At 37.5% G+C, this 20,559-nt stretch overlaps 1 protein-coding gene across 1 annotated transcript; it reads right to left on the reverse strand.

Annotated features, from left to right (window-relative positions):
• Positions 1 to 999: 999 nt before the first annotated feature.
• LOC113293257 lies at positions 1,000 to 2,031 on the reverse strand. Its single transcript, XM_026541957.1, has 4 exons — positions 1,825 to 2,031; positions 1,611 to 1,729; positions 1,447 to 1,473; positions 1,000 to 1,369 (listed from the first exon to the last, which is right to left on the reverse strand). The coding sequence occupies exons 1-4, from the start codon at positions 1,901 to 1,903 to the stop codon at positions 1,154 to 1,156; spliced, it is 441 nt and encodes a 146-aa protein (XP_026397742.1). The 5' UTR covers positions 1,904 to 2,031; the 3' UTR covers positions 1,000 to 1,153.
• Between the last annotated feature and the right edge of the window lie 18,528 nt (positions 2,032 to 20,559).

Genomic DNA, 20,559 nt, shown 5'->3' on the forward strand with positions numbered 1-20,559 from the left:
AGACTCGCAAGGTCGCCTTCTCCAACTCCATCTTCTCAGTCAACTCTGCAATCTTGGCCATTTTCTCCACCACAACATGACTGGTAAAAGATGTTTCCTACTTGCATTGTCAAGAAGTAGCTGCGCTTTGGATCCTTGGTGATGACAATATGACCGTACATCTTCCACAACTTCTCATACATGTCAGCATACCCAATGGGAACGCTAAATCCACCAACTTATGTGTGATATGGGAGTAACTCACCAAATGGAGGATAACAAACAATCCATGAATTAGGGTATTCGTGCACTATTATGCGATTCTCAATCACTGGAGCAACTTCAACAGTCATAGCAGCAGTTTCCTCAACAGCTGGAGCAGCTTCTTCCACTCTTGGCCCGGTCTCTTCCATCTCTGAAACAACCACAATTGGAGTTCCGGTCGCTTCAATGGTTTCAACAACGAGAGTTTCATGGACTTGAGGTGCAAAGGTGGTGGTCTCATCATCAATAGTTTCAAGGTTGCTCGAATCATCATTGTGGGTCTCATTATGCTCAATCCCACCATTTTCCACATAATATAACAAGGATACAAGTTAGAGCTTTCAAACATGGAATTGAAGAAGCAATCCTAAAATTCAACATGTAAGTGAACCAACACTATTTAAGTTCTTTACTATGCATCCAAGACATGAACAAATAACGTGGAAGTCATTAAACATGTTTTGCAACAAGTTCGTTTGAGAAGATTTTACACTGCCCTGTATAAGATGAGGAATTGGGAGCAATTGGTGAGGAATATAAGGTTGATTCATATACCATTCTCTTCGTATGGATGTTATATACAACATATCAAAATTTCATAATAATCAGATGAACGAGCAGAGAGATGTGGCCAAAACATTAGACTACATGCAATCTGAAAAGTTCTGGAAGTCTCCTGGAAGTTTACTGTTTCGCCTATTTCAGGCCCTAAACATGCTCAAAACTCAAAAAGCTTCATTGATAAAGCTTGGAAATTTCCTGGGCATGAAAATACATGGGTAGATGGCGAAAATCCGACATCAGACGAAGATTCTACAGCGTTTTTACTGAAAGACTGAAGTCTGAAATTTTCTGGTGACGTATTTCGGCCAAATTTCTCATATACTCACATGGATGTTCATTCATTCATTCACAAGTCAACAATTTCATACTTATATGAAGAAGTTACAGGAGGAATACTTACTTGGGGAGTTTCTAAGTCATTTGGAGGCTCAACAATGTTGAAATCACCATTAATGGCATTACTACCTCCATTCGGTTGTGGATTTTGAGGATCCTCCGTCTCTCCATTCCTCAAGGAAGAATGTGCTTCATCAATATGTTGTTTATCCATAATAATATTCTTCTGGATACATCAACAACAATTATTATTACTTCATTCAAGGAGATGCCATGATCGCTTGCACGAAAAGAGATACTTACATCAACTCCCTCATCGGTGTTGGATTCCTGAATTGTTTGACCAAGAGCAAGATGAAGGCTGTCAATGATAAATGGAGCAAAATTCTGAGATTAACAAACATTTGTTTGTGATCCTAATTGTACGGATAAGAAAAGTCACGACGGAGGAAACATCGACAACTCACCAAAGAAACGGCTGGGGACTGCACATCATTTAATATTATCATGTAGTCCTCACTTATGGATTCTCCGCCCCGAAGACTTTCTTCCATCGTCGTAAAGTCTACATTGATCCAGGATCTCACTACACGGTCATCATGTGATAAAGTTAATGAAATAACCAGGAGTACAACTCAGTATGAATGATCTCCCACCATCACTCAGAGGTCCCAGAAGTACCATTTCTTAAAGGTGCATCCGTAGAGATGTCATCTCTGGAAACACCATCTTTGGAAGTGTCGTTATGGGAATCAGTCATTCCTGCAAAGTTGTTGTGATGTCCATATGATCGCTGTCGTAGGCGTCAAAAATAATTACACTTTCTTACTACTCAAAATATAAATATAGTAAGGGCAAGAAAGGGTCGTTCCCACAGAGAGGTCTTGGGTTGTCAATATGTTTCGGTTTCTTATGGCAAACAAGGGGGGATTTTATGTAACTAAACTAAAATAAAAGTAAATAAAGAAATAAACAAGCAAATCAAATAAGATGAGAATATTGGTTAAGGATTTCATTTTCAGTCACAAACATGTTCTTGTCTTAATAACTAGAATTGATATTTAATCTCTCATTATCAAAGGCCCTAGGATACCTTGATCGCAAGTTTATCCCGCAAATCTCCTCTTATCATCAACAAACACATTAAAAGATGTGAATATGAATTCTATCTAAGATAAAAACCTAACGTGTAAAAGCACTAATCAAGTTTAATTCCCTAGATGCATTAAGTTCTATGAAATCAGGCCAATCAAAGCAATCGAACGTGTAAAAGCACTAATCCGATTTAACAAAGGTTATGATTCACTTGTGACTACTAAGATGTATCACTACAAGCAATATCCACAATTATGCTACTTGCAATCAGAAATTTATCACTTTTGCGTATAATGAATTCTAATCTAGCAATAAAGATGAAAGCAAACTCAATCGATTCGCGACTCGACTAAACAAGCATTCAAATCATGTAACAATATTAATGGTGAATCATAAACGATAATACTGAGACAAAACTAATATATCAAACAAGGATTCATGTTATGTGAAATCAACTTTATCCATAACCAATGATAAAAACTAGGTACTCATATTCATGGAGTTCATAACAAGGAGGAAGATAAAACCTATCATGTTTCTCAACCCTAGAAATGAAAGTAGAAGAAAAGATAAGATCTAGCCTTTTTTCCTTCGGAGAATAAGAAGACTTCTCTCCTTTATAGGTGTCCAAGTAGTAAATCCCGTGCACCCAATCTCCTGCCAATCTGTTGCCAAAAGTTAACCAAGTGTGGCTGTGAAGTTGAGCCCACAAGTAAAGCCCAGTCAAACAAGTCAGGCCCATGTAGAATTCACTAAGCATGTCAGTTTTGTGGAACTGACAAGGCGTTCAGCTCTAGCACCACCAGCTAACTTCCTTATGAGCTCAAACTACATCACCAGTTCCATATCCACTTGCAACTGCAATCTCATCTCAACACACTGTGTAGCTTCAGACTCCACACTGCAGTTGTTTCTTCATAACTTCCTTCTCCTCTTCATGGCAACAATACCACTTTCTCATAGCTACAACCCCTTTCTTGTTCTTTTGCCATCTGAGCAACACCTCCATTCCTGCATTTCACATACACAGCACTAATACATTATCTGCAGCTCATCAAGTCCTTGATGACTATAAACCATAGCCAACTGCACTACCACCAGACAAATCTTTCCAATGCCATCAGCTGCAACCATTGCCCTGTAATCCTAAACATACATCTAGACATCCACCATTCACTTCATTTCAGTCCCGTGTTCTGCACCACCACTGCAGCACCTCAGGTTCAAGACTGAACTCATAACCAATTCACCACAAGCTTAAGCTCCAGAACTGTCTCATAGCATCGCAACCCACAATATTTGCTCATCACCAATCGATGGAAACGACGCCATATCCATTTGCACTTTTTCTTGCAAATTCAATTCCATAACCTGTAACATCACTCCCATTGCAGACCACCAGTTCTACAGATACATCATCACCCATTTCCATTGCCACCAGAACTCAGCCTTCACTTCCCTGCATTTCCAGTTCAGAACAGCACATACTCCATGTCCATTACAGACTCATGACAAGCAACACAATCAGCTATCTTCTTCTTGACTGCAACAGCAATTACACTTCACACACAACTCCAGTCCCCTAACCTGCAGTGCCTCAACCAATTCCTGCAAAATTCCACCATAAACAACTCCAACATTTCTCAACGATTCATCTGCTCAGATGCAACTCAATCTGCAATCTCCCAGCCAACACAACATCCATTTCAGCTATGAATTCCACCAGTACTCAAAAGCAGTCACCAGCAGCAGCTCCAGCACAGCATACAACCAATTCGTCTTGATAACTCCCTATATGGAGTTCTCATCTGAATACAACCCTTGAATTTCAACCCCATCAGCTCAAACTCTGTGTAACTTTCTTGGCTTTTCTTCTCGATCAAAGCATCACCAATCGAACCCAACTCTCAATTCAACCTCATTCTTCTCCCTGAGTTCTTCTCGATTCTGTATTTACAACATCTGTACTCTCTATTTGGTTCAGCACTGAGTTGTTGCTTTAGACCACCATCAACTTCATCTCTTGATACCAGCAGAACCATCTGCTTCTTTGCTTAAACTCATTTCCAACCTTTAAATTTCATCGATTTCTTCCACCAGCTTCAATCAACATCAGCAGAGAACATTAAACACAAACCCATCTCTGTATTATTCTTTGAAACCCTAACTTCACTGCTTATCTCTGCTTCAGTTTCTTCGTCCATCAAACCCTTCTAACAGACCTTCAAAGCAACCACCATCTCTTCCTCATATGTAACCAGTTCCCTGAATTCATCGATCTCACTTTCACTGAAATCTTACAGCAACCGTTATTCTCTCTTCCCAATTTCAGATGAACAATAAATTGAGCTGTGGTTTCTCTGGATTTAAGGGTAGTGTAGTAATAAGAATTACTCAAGGCACCCTCTGCACAGATAAGGGACACCCACTGAAGTAGCATAATTCAAAATTGTCAGTCCTGCGAGACTGACAGTTCAGTTAGCAAATTTCGCTACTCAGATACGCTTCAAAAGCTCACAGCTTCTTTGTAAAAAACCGGAATGACCTCGTTCTTTGTTGGTAGCTTTGCCTTTCCGTCAATGAATTAATATTTTTTTGCTTTTCGTTCCAAATAGATGATTTTTCCTCTTTTCGCTCCAAATGACTCCATTGAACCTAATAAACTCAAAATCAATCATAAGATACATAATTTATAAGAAAAGTAGCAAAGAAAGCATAAACAATAGATATAAAACTAGGTGTTTTACAACACCTATCAAATTCTCCCACACTTAGACTTTGCTAGTCCTCAAGCAAATCAAACAAAATAATTCTAAAACATACATACAACTCCGTGTCATCGAGGCTACGGTCACACTTAGCACGTATTACAAGCCTTTAAACCCCTAGGTGTCCCTAGTGGACGAGTTATAGTCTCATGAGGGCTTACTAGAGATATACCCACAAAACCTACTTTTCCAACTTACTAGTTCTCCGAAATGATAGCATCCAACGCGCTAAGAAGATATAGAAATTCTGCACACTAGTAATAAGAAGTTAGACACATAAATGAACACAATCTCATCCTTAAAAGTTGAGAGAGAAATAACCATCCCTTCTCGAAAGAAATTCGGGTTCGGAGTGATCAAAAGTCTCGACTCTGCCTCACAAGAAAGGGTTTTATGAAGTTGGTCTCAATAATAAACCGCTTTTTATGGGTCACACATGTGTCCATGTAGGAATGAAGAGAGAATCCTGCGACACGTTGAATGGTAGGAAGGCAAAACCCTCCGAATTGTTTTGAAAACCCACATCTTTTATTGTTTTGAAAACCCATTTTTCTGACGATCTCTAATAAAGGAAATCAACCACTTAACGAAGGTGGGAATATGCTTACTTACCTCGTTATCCGTTCGACGTGCAGTTAGCACCACTCTCACAGCATCCATAGAAACGTCTTCGGTCTTCAATCCTTGTCTTCATCTTCGTCTTCGGTATTCAACTCTTGATGATAACTCTTGAACTTCGTAGAATCTTGAAAATGTGATTCTTTCCTCTAATTCTTTGTTGTTTGAAACTTCATTACGGATATTTCTTCTTCCATTGGCTTTATTGAATGAATAGAAAACTAAAAACGAACTAAACAAACCAAAATAATATGCAATGATTTTTTTTATTTTTTTTCATTTTTTTTAGACAAGAGAAAATAAAATACAAATTAACAAATAAAAATAAAATAAAATACAAAGGCCACGGTGTAAGTACTTTACCGCTCGATTCTTCACAACTTGTATGTCTCGATATCATAAACTTCTTAAACTCATCTTGATAATCTTCATTCTTGTACAATAGTCTTCAACTTGTAAATATTCTGCTCTTTGTCTTGTTGTTATACTTGAATATGAAATATGCTCATTTCTGTACCGTTGCTTGTAAACCTTGAACGTCTTCAACTTTCCTTCGAATTTGTGATGCTCCTCTTGTTGATGATGATAGTGTTTCTATGGACCTGTTGGTGTAGAGAAAGATAAAGTGGATGGTGCTAACTGCGAACAAGATTACAAGTGGTATGTAAGTTAGAAATTCGATGTCACCATCATGATTGATAAAATAACACTCAAGAGATCAAAATAGTGCTTCTATTGGTGGGAGGTTGGGTAGCTCACCATTCTACCCGGAATTTACGCACGGTGACACACACTCTAAAAGCACATATTTATACACGTACAAAGAATTGAAGGTCGGTGCCTCACATGATGTAACAATGGGTGGAATCCACTATAGGGGACCACAACTCTAATACCGAATTCAGTCTGCACCTTATTTTCCACTGGCATGGTTAAATCCAACTTTAACTCTCATACAAGTAAGAAACTCGATCATGTTCTCTGTCATCTCTAAGTCCAGTCACTCTTATGAGAATCTCGATGTAATCTTAGCGACATGTATACTATGTGACTCTAAACTAACTACAAGTTGGAGTTTTTTTATTCACTAATTCACACAAAAGTTGAAAATTTATGAAAAATTTACAATGCAAATGCTTAACCACTCCCCCACACTTAAACTTTACATTATCCTCAATGTAAATTGAATCGTCCAAAGAAAGTCAAGGTGGGAAATCTTATAATGATATGCGACAAGAAAAAATAAATACAAGACAAGAACCAAAAATAAAAATAAGACAAGACAAGAAGTACTCATCGTATGGGTTGCCTCCCATGCAGCGCTTGGTTTAAAGTCGTCAGCCCGACTTGAACGACGAATTCCCCATACACCAACAATCTGAAAAGTTGGGGATCCACCCATAGAACCTGTTTTGAAAATAGTAACTTCACATAAACATTAGTATATTAAAGCAAAAGTGAAGCTATAGCCCAATCGAAGTTTCCCCCACACTTATTCGTGTCCACACTTGGAAGTGTATAAAGAACATAAAATTCAGGAAATTCTATGGTTTCTTCTTTGCAAACTTGCATAGTATGAGAATCAAATGTTTCTAATGGCGGAAATCGAGAAACAAAGTCATTCAACAATATTCTCGAAGCACATACATTCGAACCAATAAGAGGTAAAGGAGAAGAAACAATATGCAAAGGGTTAGACAAACCTTGCACAATCTCTTGTATCACATAATCCTCTTCATCCTTGAAAAACTCAAGTGAATTACTCACCTCTTTTATATCATAGTCCTCTATCAAACCTTGCAACCATTCTTCGTCAGTTTCTGCCTTAACCAAAGTCTCGACATAAACATCATCATTACAATTCTTTGCAAGCTCAATTGGGTCTTCCACAATATTGATCAAATCGGTCACATTCTCAACACACTCGTCATCATTAGGCTCAAACCTTGTTTCAAGGAAGCTCTGTAAAGCACTAGTTTCATCATACTCATGTACCTTTTGAATAGGTGTTTGATCATTATAAAGATCAATAATTGAGTCAACTACACTAATGTCATCAAATATCTCCAAAGGTTGATCCTTTTCAACACAATCATCTTCATTTTCAGACTCACCATAATAAGAATCGTCGTCAGTTTCCCAACCTTTATCACGACGCCGTTTAAGCTCCATATGAATGGTCCTACTAATTTCATCGACAAGCTCTTCCGAGGCTCCATCATCTTCCAACTTGTATAATTTCAGTGCAAGTTTTCTAACGTTCACACGCTTACCACCATTGGCCACAATAGGTTCTATTTCCCATGACTCTTCCCTTTGAATGGGTGAATGATCATAACTACGATCTAGAGTCACGTAAGAAAAAGTGTTGCAGAAATCGGTTTGTGCGATGTTCAGTCCATTTATAGCATTCATACATCTCGGATAAAGCGAATTGGAAGTATAATTGTCCCTCCTAGGTGCTTGAATTACATACCCACTGCAAGGTTGTTGTTGGTATGTATGAAAATCACCATAAGCTCTTGGATATTGATCATAACCAATAAATTGGTTTCGATCGTATTCCGTAGATGGTGGGAAATCGTCATAGTGTTGAGGAGGTTGAAAACCGTATCCATTGCTCCAGTATGCTCCTTCCATGTGACAATAAGTACCTGAAACAAGAGTTTTAAAAACTACGTCAAAACCAGAAAATGATAAAAACTAAAAACAAAACTAAAAATAAGAAACCAAAAACAAGTGACAACCGCTGCCTCCCCGGCAGCGGCGCCAAAATTTGATCGCTATCGTAGGCGTCAAAAATAATTACACTTTCTTACTACTCAAAATATAAATATAGTAAGGGCAAGAAAGGATCGTTCCCACAGAGAGGTCTTGGGTTGTCAATATGTTTCGGTTTCTTATGGCAAACAAGGGGGATTTTATGTAACCAAACTAAAATAAAAGTAAATAAAGAAATAAACAAGCAAATCAAATAAGATGAGAATATTGGTTAAGGATTTCATTTTCAGTCACAAACATGTTCTTGTCTTAATAACTAGAATTGATATTTAATCTCTCATTATCAAAGGCCCTAGGATACCTTGATCGCAAGTTTATCCCGCAAATCTCCTCTTATCATCAACAAACACATTAAAAGATGCGAATATGAATTATATCTAAGAGAACAACCTAACGTGTAAAAGCACTAATCAATTTTAATTCCCTAAATGCATTAAGTTCTATGAAATCAGGCCAATCAAAGCAATCGAACTTGTAAAAGCACTAATCCGATTTAACAAAGGTTATGATTCACTTGTGACTACTAGGATGTATCACTACAAGCAATATCCACAATTATGCTACTTGCAATCATAAATTTATCACTTTTGAGTATAATGAATTCTAATCTAGCAATAAAGATGAAAGCAAACTCAATCGATTCGCGACTCGACTAAACAAGCATTCAAATCATGTAAGAATATTAATGGTGAATCATAAACGATAATACTGAGACAAAACTAATATATCAAACAAGGATTCATGTTATGTGAAATCAACTTTATCCATAACCAATGATAAAAAACTAGGTACTCATATTCATGGAGTTCATAACAAGGAGGAAGATAAAACCTATCATGTTTCTCAATCCTAGAAATGAAAGTAGAAGAAAAGATAAGATCTAGCCTTTTTTCCTTCGGAGAATAAGAAGACTTCTCTCCTTTATAAGTGTCGAAGTAGTAAATCCCGTGCACCCAATCTCCTGCCAATCTGTTGCCAAAATTTAACCAAGTGTGGCTGTGAAGTTGAGCCCACAAGTAAAGCCCAGTCAAACAAGTCAGGCCCATGTAGAATTCACTAAGCATGTCAGTTTTGTGGAACTGACAAGGCGTTCAGCTCTAGCTTACCAGCTAACTTCCTTATGAGCTCAAACTACATCACCAGTTCAATATCCACTTGCAACTGCAATCTTAGCTCAACACACTGTGTAGCTTCAGACTCCACACTGCAGCTGTTTCTTCTTAACTTCATTCTCCTCTTCATGGCAACAATACCACTTTCTCACAGCTACAACCCCTTTCTTGTTCTTTTTCCATCTGAGCAACACCTCCATTCCTGCATTTCACATACACAACACTAATACATTATCTGCAGCTCATCAAGTCCTTGATGACTATAAACCATAGCCAACTGCACTACCACCAGGCAACTCTCTCCAATGCCATCAGCTGCAACCATTGCCCTGTAATCCTAAACATACATCTAGACATCCACCATTCACTTCATTTCAGTCCCTTGTTCTGCACCACCACTGCAGCACCTCAGGTTCAAGACTGAACTCATAACCAATTCACCACAAGCTTAAGCTCCAGAACTGTCTCATAGCATCGCAACCCACAATATTTGCACATCACCAATCGATGGAAACAACGCCATATCCATTTGCACTTTTTCTTGCAAATTCAATTCCATAACCTATACATCACTCCCATTGCAAACCACCAGTTCTACAGATACAACATTACTGTCACCAGCATCACCCATTTCCATTGCCACCAGAACTCAGCATTCACTTCCCTGCATTTCCAGTTCAGAACATCACTTCATGAAAGCTCATAAACAAAATTTTTATTACTAACAGACTCACGTCTATTAAAAAAAAAACCTTTCTTTCTCGTACGATCATGCACCTTTGAAACGAGAGTTTATTCCATTTTGTAAAATCTCACAAATTAAAGAAAATAAAAAAGTTTAGGGTCTCTTCCCTTTTATATCTATTTTATTTCCAAAAACCTAATAAAACATGGATTTCCTTCTTGGGTCGGGCCCGCTAAACCGACCAAAATTGAACGACCGACTATCCAAATCAGCAGTGCTTCGTTTCTCCGTGACCACGGGACGACGCTCTATCACACGTCAGGGTCCTTACCTATGGCTTTCTCGTACATCACATCATTGGAGTGAATCAGGGCTTCTGAAAACGCCTTTGTACGACTAAGTCCGACTGCTTATCTCATTTAACTGGAAAATCACCATCTAATGCTTACTGCGGAACATGACTGTCCCTCACTGAGCAAGGGACTTAATGTTGATGATGGATTTTCAGCAAGGGTTAAAATCGTAAAATCATGATACTGCATGTTTCTGACCCGGCTTCAGGAACGCATGTGACGATTCGTGTTTTACGATACGTGAACCGTTTCACGATCTATGATCGAGTACCTCTCAGAGCCACGATGAATATGATTCTCGAAAGGCCTCCCACTTGCTGAGCGTTCGATGCTACACATTTCATTGTGCCTCTCTATGTAGAAGAAAGATTGGGCGTTCCTCCATACATAATTGTTTGTTGATAGGGCAAAACGCCTTCAGGACGTCGGCAACACTCGTTGTTCCCTGACTACATAGAGAGACTTTCCTCTACATAGAAGAATGATTGGGAGGTTCTCCGTAAGATTGAGAGCAACAATTCCTTCCGGACATCGGTGACACTCACTGTTCCCTGACTATGTAGAGAGACCGTGTATAGATCCAGGCGGTTCTTTGTAAGATTGAGAGCAATAACGCCTTCAGGACTTCGGCAACGCTCGCTGTTTCCTGACTATGCACTTTTCAGAATGGGTATGACGCTTTAAATGGCTAATATCCCTTCTGCAATAGATTAATTCTACCGTGACATTCACCACCGAATTCCTAGAAGCTAATCTATTTTATCTCATTATTCCTATTCCATGATCGAATCCACAGCTGATCTCATGGAATGGTAATAGATAATCCCATTACTCCGATTTCATGATCGAATCCACGGCTGATCTCATGGAATGGTAATAAACAACTTTATTACTTAGATTATGTAGTCGAATCCACGATCCTACATGATGGTAATACTCATTTTATTATTCTGTATCCGTAATCGAATCTACAGCTGATCTTATGGATTGATAATAAATAACTACTCACTTTTATTACTCAGTTTCATGAACCATTCTCCACTGAATTTCATAAATTAGTAATAAACACTCAATAACCGGGCATCTGGACCATCACTGAGTAAGCCCCGAGAAAATGGTGCAAGTGTACTCAACCATGATGCACAAATGAGCACTCAAATGCACAAACGAGCATTCAAAAATATGGACAAATGAGGAATCCTACACAAAAACAGGAGAGAGAAAATAATAATTAAAAATAAAAGAGGCGCCTAGGGAAGACCGGGCCCACCGGTCGGCCGGTCACGCCGCCGTGGCCGGTCCCCAACACCTCTCACATTATTTTTCCTATTTTTATTGTTTTCATGAATTCATGAAAACTCTCTCATTTCATCAAATTTCCTTGTTTGAGCAAAACTCACGGTTTCTCCACATTTTCACGGTCTCACGAAAAATAATAAAGTAAGGAAAGGTGTCGCGGGACCGGGCCACCTAGCCGTCCGACCATGCCCTAGCCGTGGCCGGTCCCACACCTTGCAATCGTTATTTTTATAATTCATAAACTTATGAAGACTCCTTCATTCAAGCAACTTTCCCGGATTGAGAAAAACTCAGGGTTTCTTCATATTTTCATGGTTTCATGAAAAATAAGAAAATAAGGAAAGGTATGCGTGACCGGGCCACCTAGCTGGCCAGCCATGCCCTAGTTGTGGCCGGTGACACACCTTGCAATCCTTATTTCCATAATATTATTTTCATAAACTCATGAAAGTTCCTCACTTGAGAAAAATCATGGTTTCTTCATATTTTCTCAAATATTGCTAAAACCACGAAAAAGCCAAAAGTCAACATGGTCACACGACCGGCTAGGCTATTCACAAAAATGCAAATATGAAAATATCCTCATTTTAATATTCACAAAACATTGATAAAATGAGCACACATGCTCATTCGAGCAAAAAATCAAGAATTTCAGTCAAGACCAAACTCTTCTGAAAATCCACAATATTGCTCAAACGCACATCAGAAAATACCAAAACTCTCAGGATTGAGACGCGGACATCATGGTGACCCGGTCATGCTTTCTTGACCGACCAAGTCCGGCCCTAGGGCTCACATAAAGCCGGTCCCACACATATGCTCAATTCTTGACCTAATTTGTTCAATTGCTCATATTGGGCTCAAACTCTTTCCAACCAACTTGAAATTTGCTCAAACGACCATCAGCTGGTCCCACGATCACCAAGGGCCGGTCTCATACCCTCTTGGTCGGTCCCTCACTTTTCCATAATTAGGTTTTATCACCTAATGCTCAATCGAGCACTATTTAAATAAATGATGAAACCGGCATTTAATCATCATTCTTTCACCAACTAGCCAACTAAGGACTTGGTGCACACGAGCACATGGGCGCCACATGGACTCCCTCATTCCATGTGGTCGGTCCCTCCTTCACTCATGACCTATTTTCAATAATTTATCAATTGACGAACAATTGATCAAAAATTAGGGTTTCGAACAAACGCTCCACAAATCATCATTCTGAGCAAGTTCAAATACTAATAAGTTTATGTTGATCCAGCAATCAACATCTGGATTAATTATATAATATTCGGTAGTATACCAATATTTTATTGGGTCACGTCACCAATAAATAATTCGTCGAATTGAGCAATACTTGCTCAGTTCTCGAATATTGATCCAATTATTAATATTCTGTAATTTATCAGTAATTCGTCGAATTGAGCAATACTTGCTCAGTTGCTCGAATATTGATCCTACTATCAATATTCAGTAATTTATTAGTAATTTTTCGAATTGAACAATACTTGCTCAATTGCTCGAAGATTGATCAACTATCAATATTCAGTAATTCGTTGAACTGAGAAATACTTGCTCAGTTACTCGAATATTGATCCAACTATCAATATTCAGTAATTTATTAGTAATTTGTCGAATTGAGCAATACTTGCTCAATTGCTCGAATGATCGACTATCAATATTCAATTCGTTGAACTGAGCAATACTTGCTCAGATGCTCGAATATTGATCAAACTATCAATATTCAATAATTCGTCGAATCGAGCAATACTTGCTTAGTTGCTCAAATTTAACAGTATTTGCTCAGACGAGCAATATCAACATAAGAACACGTATGTTCAATCCATGATTCACTGAGCATTCTTCACTCATGCTCAATTCAACAAAACTTAGACTCACTGTCTAATCAGTCAACAACTGACTAATTAACACACGTCTGTCATGCAGACTCCACGATTTGTGAGACATCAATCATGTCACATGGGGGATATCAATTAGGGTTTTGGTCTGGCGGCCTACGGCATGTGGATTCATCCACAACGAGAAATGAGAGTAAGTCGTGCAAACGGTTGAAGGATTTCGCAAAGTAGTGGGTGGACGGTTAACCACGTCTCCGTATGACCTGGAACTGGTTTCCCCGCGATTTCCTACTTCCCCACTCTTTCACTCAAGAAACCGTCACACTTACAGGGATCAAGGTGTTTACTATTCTGACAATATAAATAAGTCTCTGAATCCATGATTGAAAAACAAACAACATTCGTCTACACAGAATTTTTCGAGCAATTACTCTCAAGAATTCATCAATCTACCAGAACTTATTCGAACTCATCAGTTCACAGAAAAAATTGCAGAAACCTTCAACACATCCACAATCCTTCATCATCATTGATCCCGCACAATTCTCAGCTTCCCTCCTACAGATCAACCCATCTCCCTCTTTGCGACCGAATCGACTCTGGAACGGCCATTGAATTGGTTCAGGTCGGAGTCCTACAGATTGATCTCTAGAATCTAAGCACTCCTTTTGCAATGCATCTGTGTGAGGTTGAACAGCTTGCTCGGTTGAGGAGACTCGACAACACGCTCGTATCTTGAATTCTCTGAAAAACTAACGAATCGTTTTTCCCCATCTACAACCTCATACAAGGATCGATTCCCCTTTGTGATGTGTTGCACCTCTTACTAGGATCAGTTCCCCTTTACCCATAGTTGGTCATACACAAAATCACAAAATCGATCATACCATCTCAGGTGATTACTTAAGATCAGTTTCACTAATAAAAGTCATACCAATACAAAAGTCAGGCCTTTGTGAATAGTTTTACCAAGAACATAAACAAGTCATGAGCGGTTATACTAATCACACATATTGGTAATTCATAAGATATGCAATGAATAACAATACCAATAATTCCTGCCGATTTCCTTTTCAATTTACAAAACAAGTTCATGAATCTACTTCCTTAAAATATGTAAAACATTGTTTCCTAGGATGGAATCCTCACCTCATACCCATACATAATCACAATAGCATTCAAACGATTATGTCGATGTCTTGTCTACAAAGTTTAATGGTTAAGCAATAAACCTCGTATTGTATTCCTTAATACTATGTCTATCTAGAGAGCTCATGATTCACAGTTTTGTTTTCAATATGCACGACTTGAAAGATACTTAGGGAATGAAACAATTCAAGTCAAATATCACTAACCTCGAGTGGAAGGATGATGTTGTCGTTGTAGCTTCTTACTTGTTCACTTGTTCAAGTCTTTGCAATACTTGTAATGTCTCATATCCTAATACTTTCAAGCTAACCTATACGAAGTTGACTCTAGTACATAATCAAGCGACTCTTAAAATGAGTTTTGATTCATTAAAATATGACAACCAAACTTGACATGCCAACGCTTGGTGGGTTCAACCGAGCTATGCTCTAACACCTATATTGATCTCTCGTGTTGTTGTCTTTTGGAGGAGTTTCCCACTCCAAACACGCGCTTACAGTTTGCTTAGATATGCGAACTTTCCAACTCTTCAAGACATCAAAAAAACGAGATCATATTTGGTTATTTTTAGGGGTTAATTAATTAGATGCCCCTATAATAGAAGCCCAACAAATATACCCTCCCCAAAATAAAAATGCCCTCCCTAAAAAACTCGAATTGATAGATTACTATTATGCCCCTCAATAAATATCACTATTATTACGTTACAAAGACATTTACTGCAGTATACGTTAATAATCATTTCCGTCGTTTCTCTCTCTTGTCACTCCTCTCTCGTTTCTATAACTGCTGCAGAAAAAAAATTGAATCAAAAATCAAGAGAAAATCGTCGATCAAAACTGAAAACAAACCGTCAATCTATATAAATCTCAGTAATCGGTTTGACTAGAATAATTTTTAGTTTCAAGAATCAAAAATCAGAGAAGAAATGATAGAAAACTAGGTTTTACAGAGTTTGAAGATTCAAACACAGAATTTAAAAAGGTAAACACGATTTTCATCTTCTACTTACTGTTATTGCTGAAGATTTCAGTTCTGATTTTAATTTTTTCCGGTTTTGAAGTTGATTTCTTACGGTTTTGATTTTTAATTTCTGAAAAAAAGTTTTGCATGTATGATTTGATGTCGATTACTGCTACTAGTTATTGTGATTTGGTTTGGGATATAATTAGGTTTCTATTAAATGTTTTTGTTTGATTTTGATTTTAGGTTAAGCAGATTTCAATGTTGCAGTTGCAGTTGATATAGGTAAGAAGTGATTTCAAGTTGTACTCTTTGTGTGTTTGTTTTTCATTATTTGCATGTTAATTATACAAAACAAGTATTATTGTTCTATGAATGTGTGTTCTTCAATTGATGTTGATGCTAAATATTATACAAAAGATAGGGTCAACAATAGGAGTTGATCCCATAAAAGTCAAATGATTACATGCTATTGTTGTGTTACATGTTGATTGTAAACTATTTCTTCAATATTGATAATGATTCTACAGATCAACAAATATAAAAGTTGTTGTTGATGCTAATGGTAGATCAAAATAGATGGGGTCAACAATAGGAATTGATGTGTGTGTTAATGAGTTTCATGAATAGGAATAAATTTCAAAAAATGGAATCAACATCAGGAGTTGATCACAAAAAACTGAAAACTAGGGACATATTATACAAGTAACATTGAGCCAACAACAGAATTTGATACTATTGATGGGGTCAACAATAGGAGTTGATCCCAAAAAATGATTTTAGAGCCTAAAACACTGTTATCTGAAATGTTCACTATGTTGTGTGAGTTCTCCAATAAATATCATGTTGCTTCTACAACATTTGTTGAAAGTTGATGCTAATGTTACATATCAACAATTTTACAATTGTTGTTGATGTTAATGCCAATGTTATTGATTGTAAATGAACTTTCATGTAAGGTTAAATGTTATAGATGTCAACAACAGTAGTTAATCACATGAAATTGGGATCAACAACAGTAGTTGATGCCATAAAACTAAAAACTAGTGACATATTATACTAGTAACATGGTTCAACAACAGAAGTTGATCCAAAAAAATGGGATCAACAACAGGAGTTGATGCCAAACTATGAAAACCAAGTAAAATTATACAAGTTAAATGGGATAAACAACAAGAGTTGATCTAATTTATAAAACTGTTACAGTTGTATCATCGAATGCTGAATAGTTTTTGCTGTTTGAAAATAGAATGAGCAGAGAAACGAGGAAATCACCACGGTTCAATCGGAAGAATCAAGCATAAGATGAACCGCAACAAATTCAGGAAGATGTACCAACCAAAAGGAAGAGGGTAACCGAGAAATTATTGGAAGAAGAAAAGAAACATACGGAAAGAAGAACAAAGCAGAAACATGATCAAACAACAAAAGAAATGCAAGAAGATTCGGAAGAAGAAGAATCACAACACATTGAGAAAGTTACAGAAAAAAGCGAAAGAGAGAGAACAAGAAGAAATCAAAGGTACAGAAGAAGAAGAAAAATGAAGAAGTATTAGTACATAAAGGAAGTAAAAAGTTGGTAATTGAAGAATCAGAACCAGAATCAGAAGAATCAGAATCAGATGAAGAAGAAAAAGAACCAGAGAAAAAAGAAGAAGTAGCCGCAGACGACAAACCAGAGAAAGTCCTCAAAGGTAAAAAAAACTTTCAGTTGACTTCTATGCTGCTATATAATTAAGTTGACTATATATTATGATAAAAAATAAATGAATGAGTTGAATGTATGCATGTAAGTCAAGGGCACAAGAAACAAAGTTCAAATCATGTCTGGTACCATTCTGAAATGGGTCCTTGTTTACACAAACTGTTTGAAGTTGGAGATTCCGAAAATGAGAAGAAGATGATGAAGAACGGGACAACACTAAAGGCCTCTCCATTCTGGGATTTCTTCATCCCATTCTACACAAGTGACATCAGCAATATAATGACTGACAAGTGGTTAAAGAAAATCAACCTTGCAATGTAGCTGCTTGTTAGTGCATTCGATAAGAAAACTAAGAAGTTCAAGTTTGGAAACGCTGAAGCTCCTTGGGAGTGCTCTCTAGAAGCAAGAGATTTTGCCATCATATTTAAGATAAGAAGGGTTATCGAAATTGAAGAGTTGAAGAAGAAGCTGAAACAAAAGAATCGAGTTGAACCAGCTGCATGGTTAAAAAACAAGTTCAAACTAGACATAGATGCAGATTTGAGTGAGAAAATAACAAAGACTGAAATTGGGCGTAAACTAAAAGATGCAACTAAAGATGAGCCTGACCCACGACATTTTGTGAGACTTTTTTCTATATGGCTATGCACGATTTTTTTCTTCACAGATACTGGTGCAACATGATTAGCAAAGAAATGGCTGCCTCATATTTTAAACATGGACAAAGTCTCATGGCCAGATCACATTGTAGAGTATCTTCTTAAAAACATTGGAAAGCAGAAAAGAAAGGAAGTGTTCCTGGCTGCGCAACTCTACTACCGGTAAGAAAAGAAGTTCATTTCATATAAAGTAACAACAAAAATGTTTGTTTTTGAAGATAGTAAAATGCATACTGTATGTCAAACTAACCTCATTGATTCTTTGTATGCAGTATTATTTCTGCGAACGTACAAGAAACTACATCACCAAGAGGTAGAAATTTGAAGGTTTAACTCTGAGATTCCTGAGATGGAGCCAACACATTGTGCAGGAAACTTGTAAAATACTTTGGGAATAAAGTTAACAAGGGAATAAACATGACTTGGTTTTCGCATCAGGTAAATGTTTTTCATTTACTCAATTTATATTTCAAAAATATTCCACTTTCTAATGGGTCAACAAAGGAAGTTGATCTCAGTTTGTGTATTAACAATGGAAGTTGATCCAGTTTTATGGATTCAACAACCAAGGTTTACACAAATAACTGAAATGTACACCAGTTAGTTAGTGTCAACAATGGTAGTTGATCCCAGTAAATGGAGTCAACAACCAATGTTGACACAACCAACAGAAAAATATTTCAGCTATTATGTATCAACAATTTAAGTTGATACCAGTAAAGGGGTAAACAACTAAAGTTGATCCCAGCTTTTGTGTATCAACAATTTAAGTTGATCCCAGTAAAAAATCATTTAGGTACAAATTGATGTACATCGCACATCACTCTGGGGCTGCGCCCCCTCGTGAAAGATATATTAAGGGTAAGATGTGAGAAAAAAATAGAATAAAATATAATTCATTGTCCAGAAAAATACAATCTAACTGTATTGTACAACGGTTTGCAGGTTCATGAAGATTTCATTGATCCAGTTTCACCAGATGAAATGTATCTGATTGACCTATCAGCAGCAACACGGGAATTGGAAGAAGAGAAGCAGAAGAATGAGAAGCAAGAATAAGACATCTTGTATCTTGCATGTGACAAGGAGGAAATAACTTATCAAAGAAAGAGTCAAACTAAAAAATTGATGAGCAACATGATCTTAATGAGAAAGATTATTGACAACAACAAAGATGTAATTCAGTCGGAACCTGGACAACGGGAGATGCTTGATGAAATAGATAAACAAGTGAAGCAATGGAAGCAAAAGGAAATGAATGTCCAGAAAGCAAGATCAGAGAGCACCCAAAATGAATACAATGAAGCAGCAAAGCCTTGTTAGAAACTGAGTTAACTTAGTATACAAACGGTGAATCATCTGGGAAGGACAATCAAGCTGACTTGAACAATGCAAGTGACATACCACAAACAGATGTGGATGAAGAAACAGAAGCAAGTCAACTCACCTTGTCGTTGCTAGATCCACGTCCAAGTGATTTTGGAAAGTGTTTTGAGAATGCTTGTCTGAGGGGAAAGAGGTTTCAGTTAAATCCTATGATGGAACACAGGTTGGCGAACTGGAAGATGGTCTTTGATGCAGGAAGAGAAGCAAATCTTCAAATTAGTTCTGTCATCGCGGAAATTACGAATTCAGTTCCATTGGTAGAAGAAGAAAACCAAGTTATACATCCAAATATGGAGGAAGTGGAGATAGAGGGAGATTTGGTTGTTCATTTAATACCTCCAATTAAAGATATACATCCAGCAGAATCAGATTATGTCCCTACCGGAACTACACCAAGCTTCAAAGCAATAACTGTCAGTATATATACTCCTACTCAGACAACTAAAATGGAAGAGGATGTTTCTGCAATTCCTGAAAAATATGATGTAAAAGAAGGGATGGAAGTGCTATACAATGAAGGGTCAACTGAAGAAGAACAATCAGACAGTGAAGAAGATGATTCTGAAGCGATGTAGACGCGGAGCCAAACCAATAAATGCGAAACAACTGGAAAAGCATTTAAATGTAACACAAGGTTAAGGAAGGCGCGAACTGATATAGATGATTTCACACCTGAAGGTAAAGAGACAAGGAAGAAGGCAAAGGATAAGAAGCAAGTTCAAAAGAGGAAGAAAGGCAGAAACACCAAGAAGGGTGGAGCTGTTGAAGTAATCAACATCGACGGTTGCATTGACGTGACGCCACCTGAACCAAAAAAGCTAAAGAATCTTGAAACACTACAACTCTGGAAATCCAGCACTGAGGAAGAATAAAATCTCCTTCGCCCATTCTTTGAAAATGCGACAGAATGGTATGAAACTATACAAAGTATCTGTTTATTTTTTAGTGTCAACAACAAAATTTGATCCCATAAACATGTGAAAA

The sequence above is a fragment of the Papaver somniferum genome, chromosome 7 (assembly GCF_003573695.1).
Source record: "Papaver somniferum cultivar HN1 chromosome 7, ASM357369v1, whole genome shotgun sequence".
NCBI classification, from domain to species: Eukaryota; Viridiplantae; Streptophyta; class Magnoliopsida; order Ranunculales; family Papaveraceae; genus Papaver; species Papaver somniferum.

Excerpts from the sequence above, each read along its gene's own strand:
- LOC113293257 (XM_026541957.1), bottom strand. The coding sequence starts at position 1,903 with ATGACTGATTCCCATAACGACACTTCCAAAGATGGTGTTTCCAGAGAT. Across the intron at positions 1,730-1,824 it reads GGATGCACCTTTAAGAAATG|TGAGATCCTGGATCAATGTA; the intron begins GTACTTCTGGGA and ends ATGACCGTGTAG. Across the intron at positions 1,474-1,610 it reads AGTCCCCAGCCGTTTCTTTG|GAATCCAACACCGATGAGGG; the intron begins GTGAGTTGTCGA and ends CAAACAATTCAG.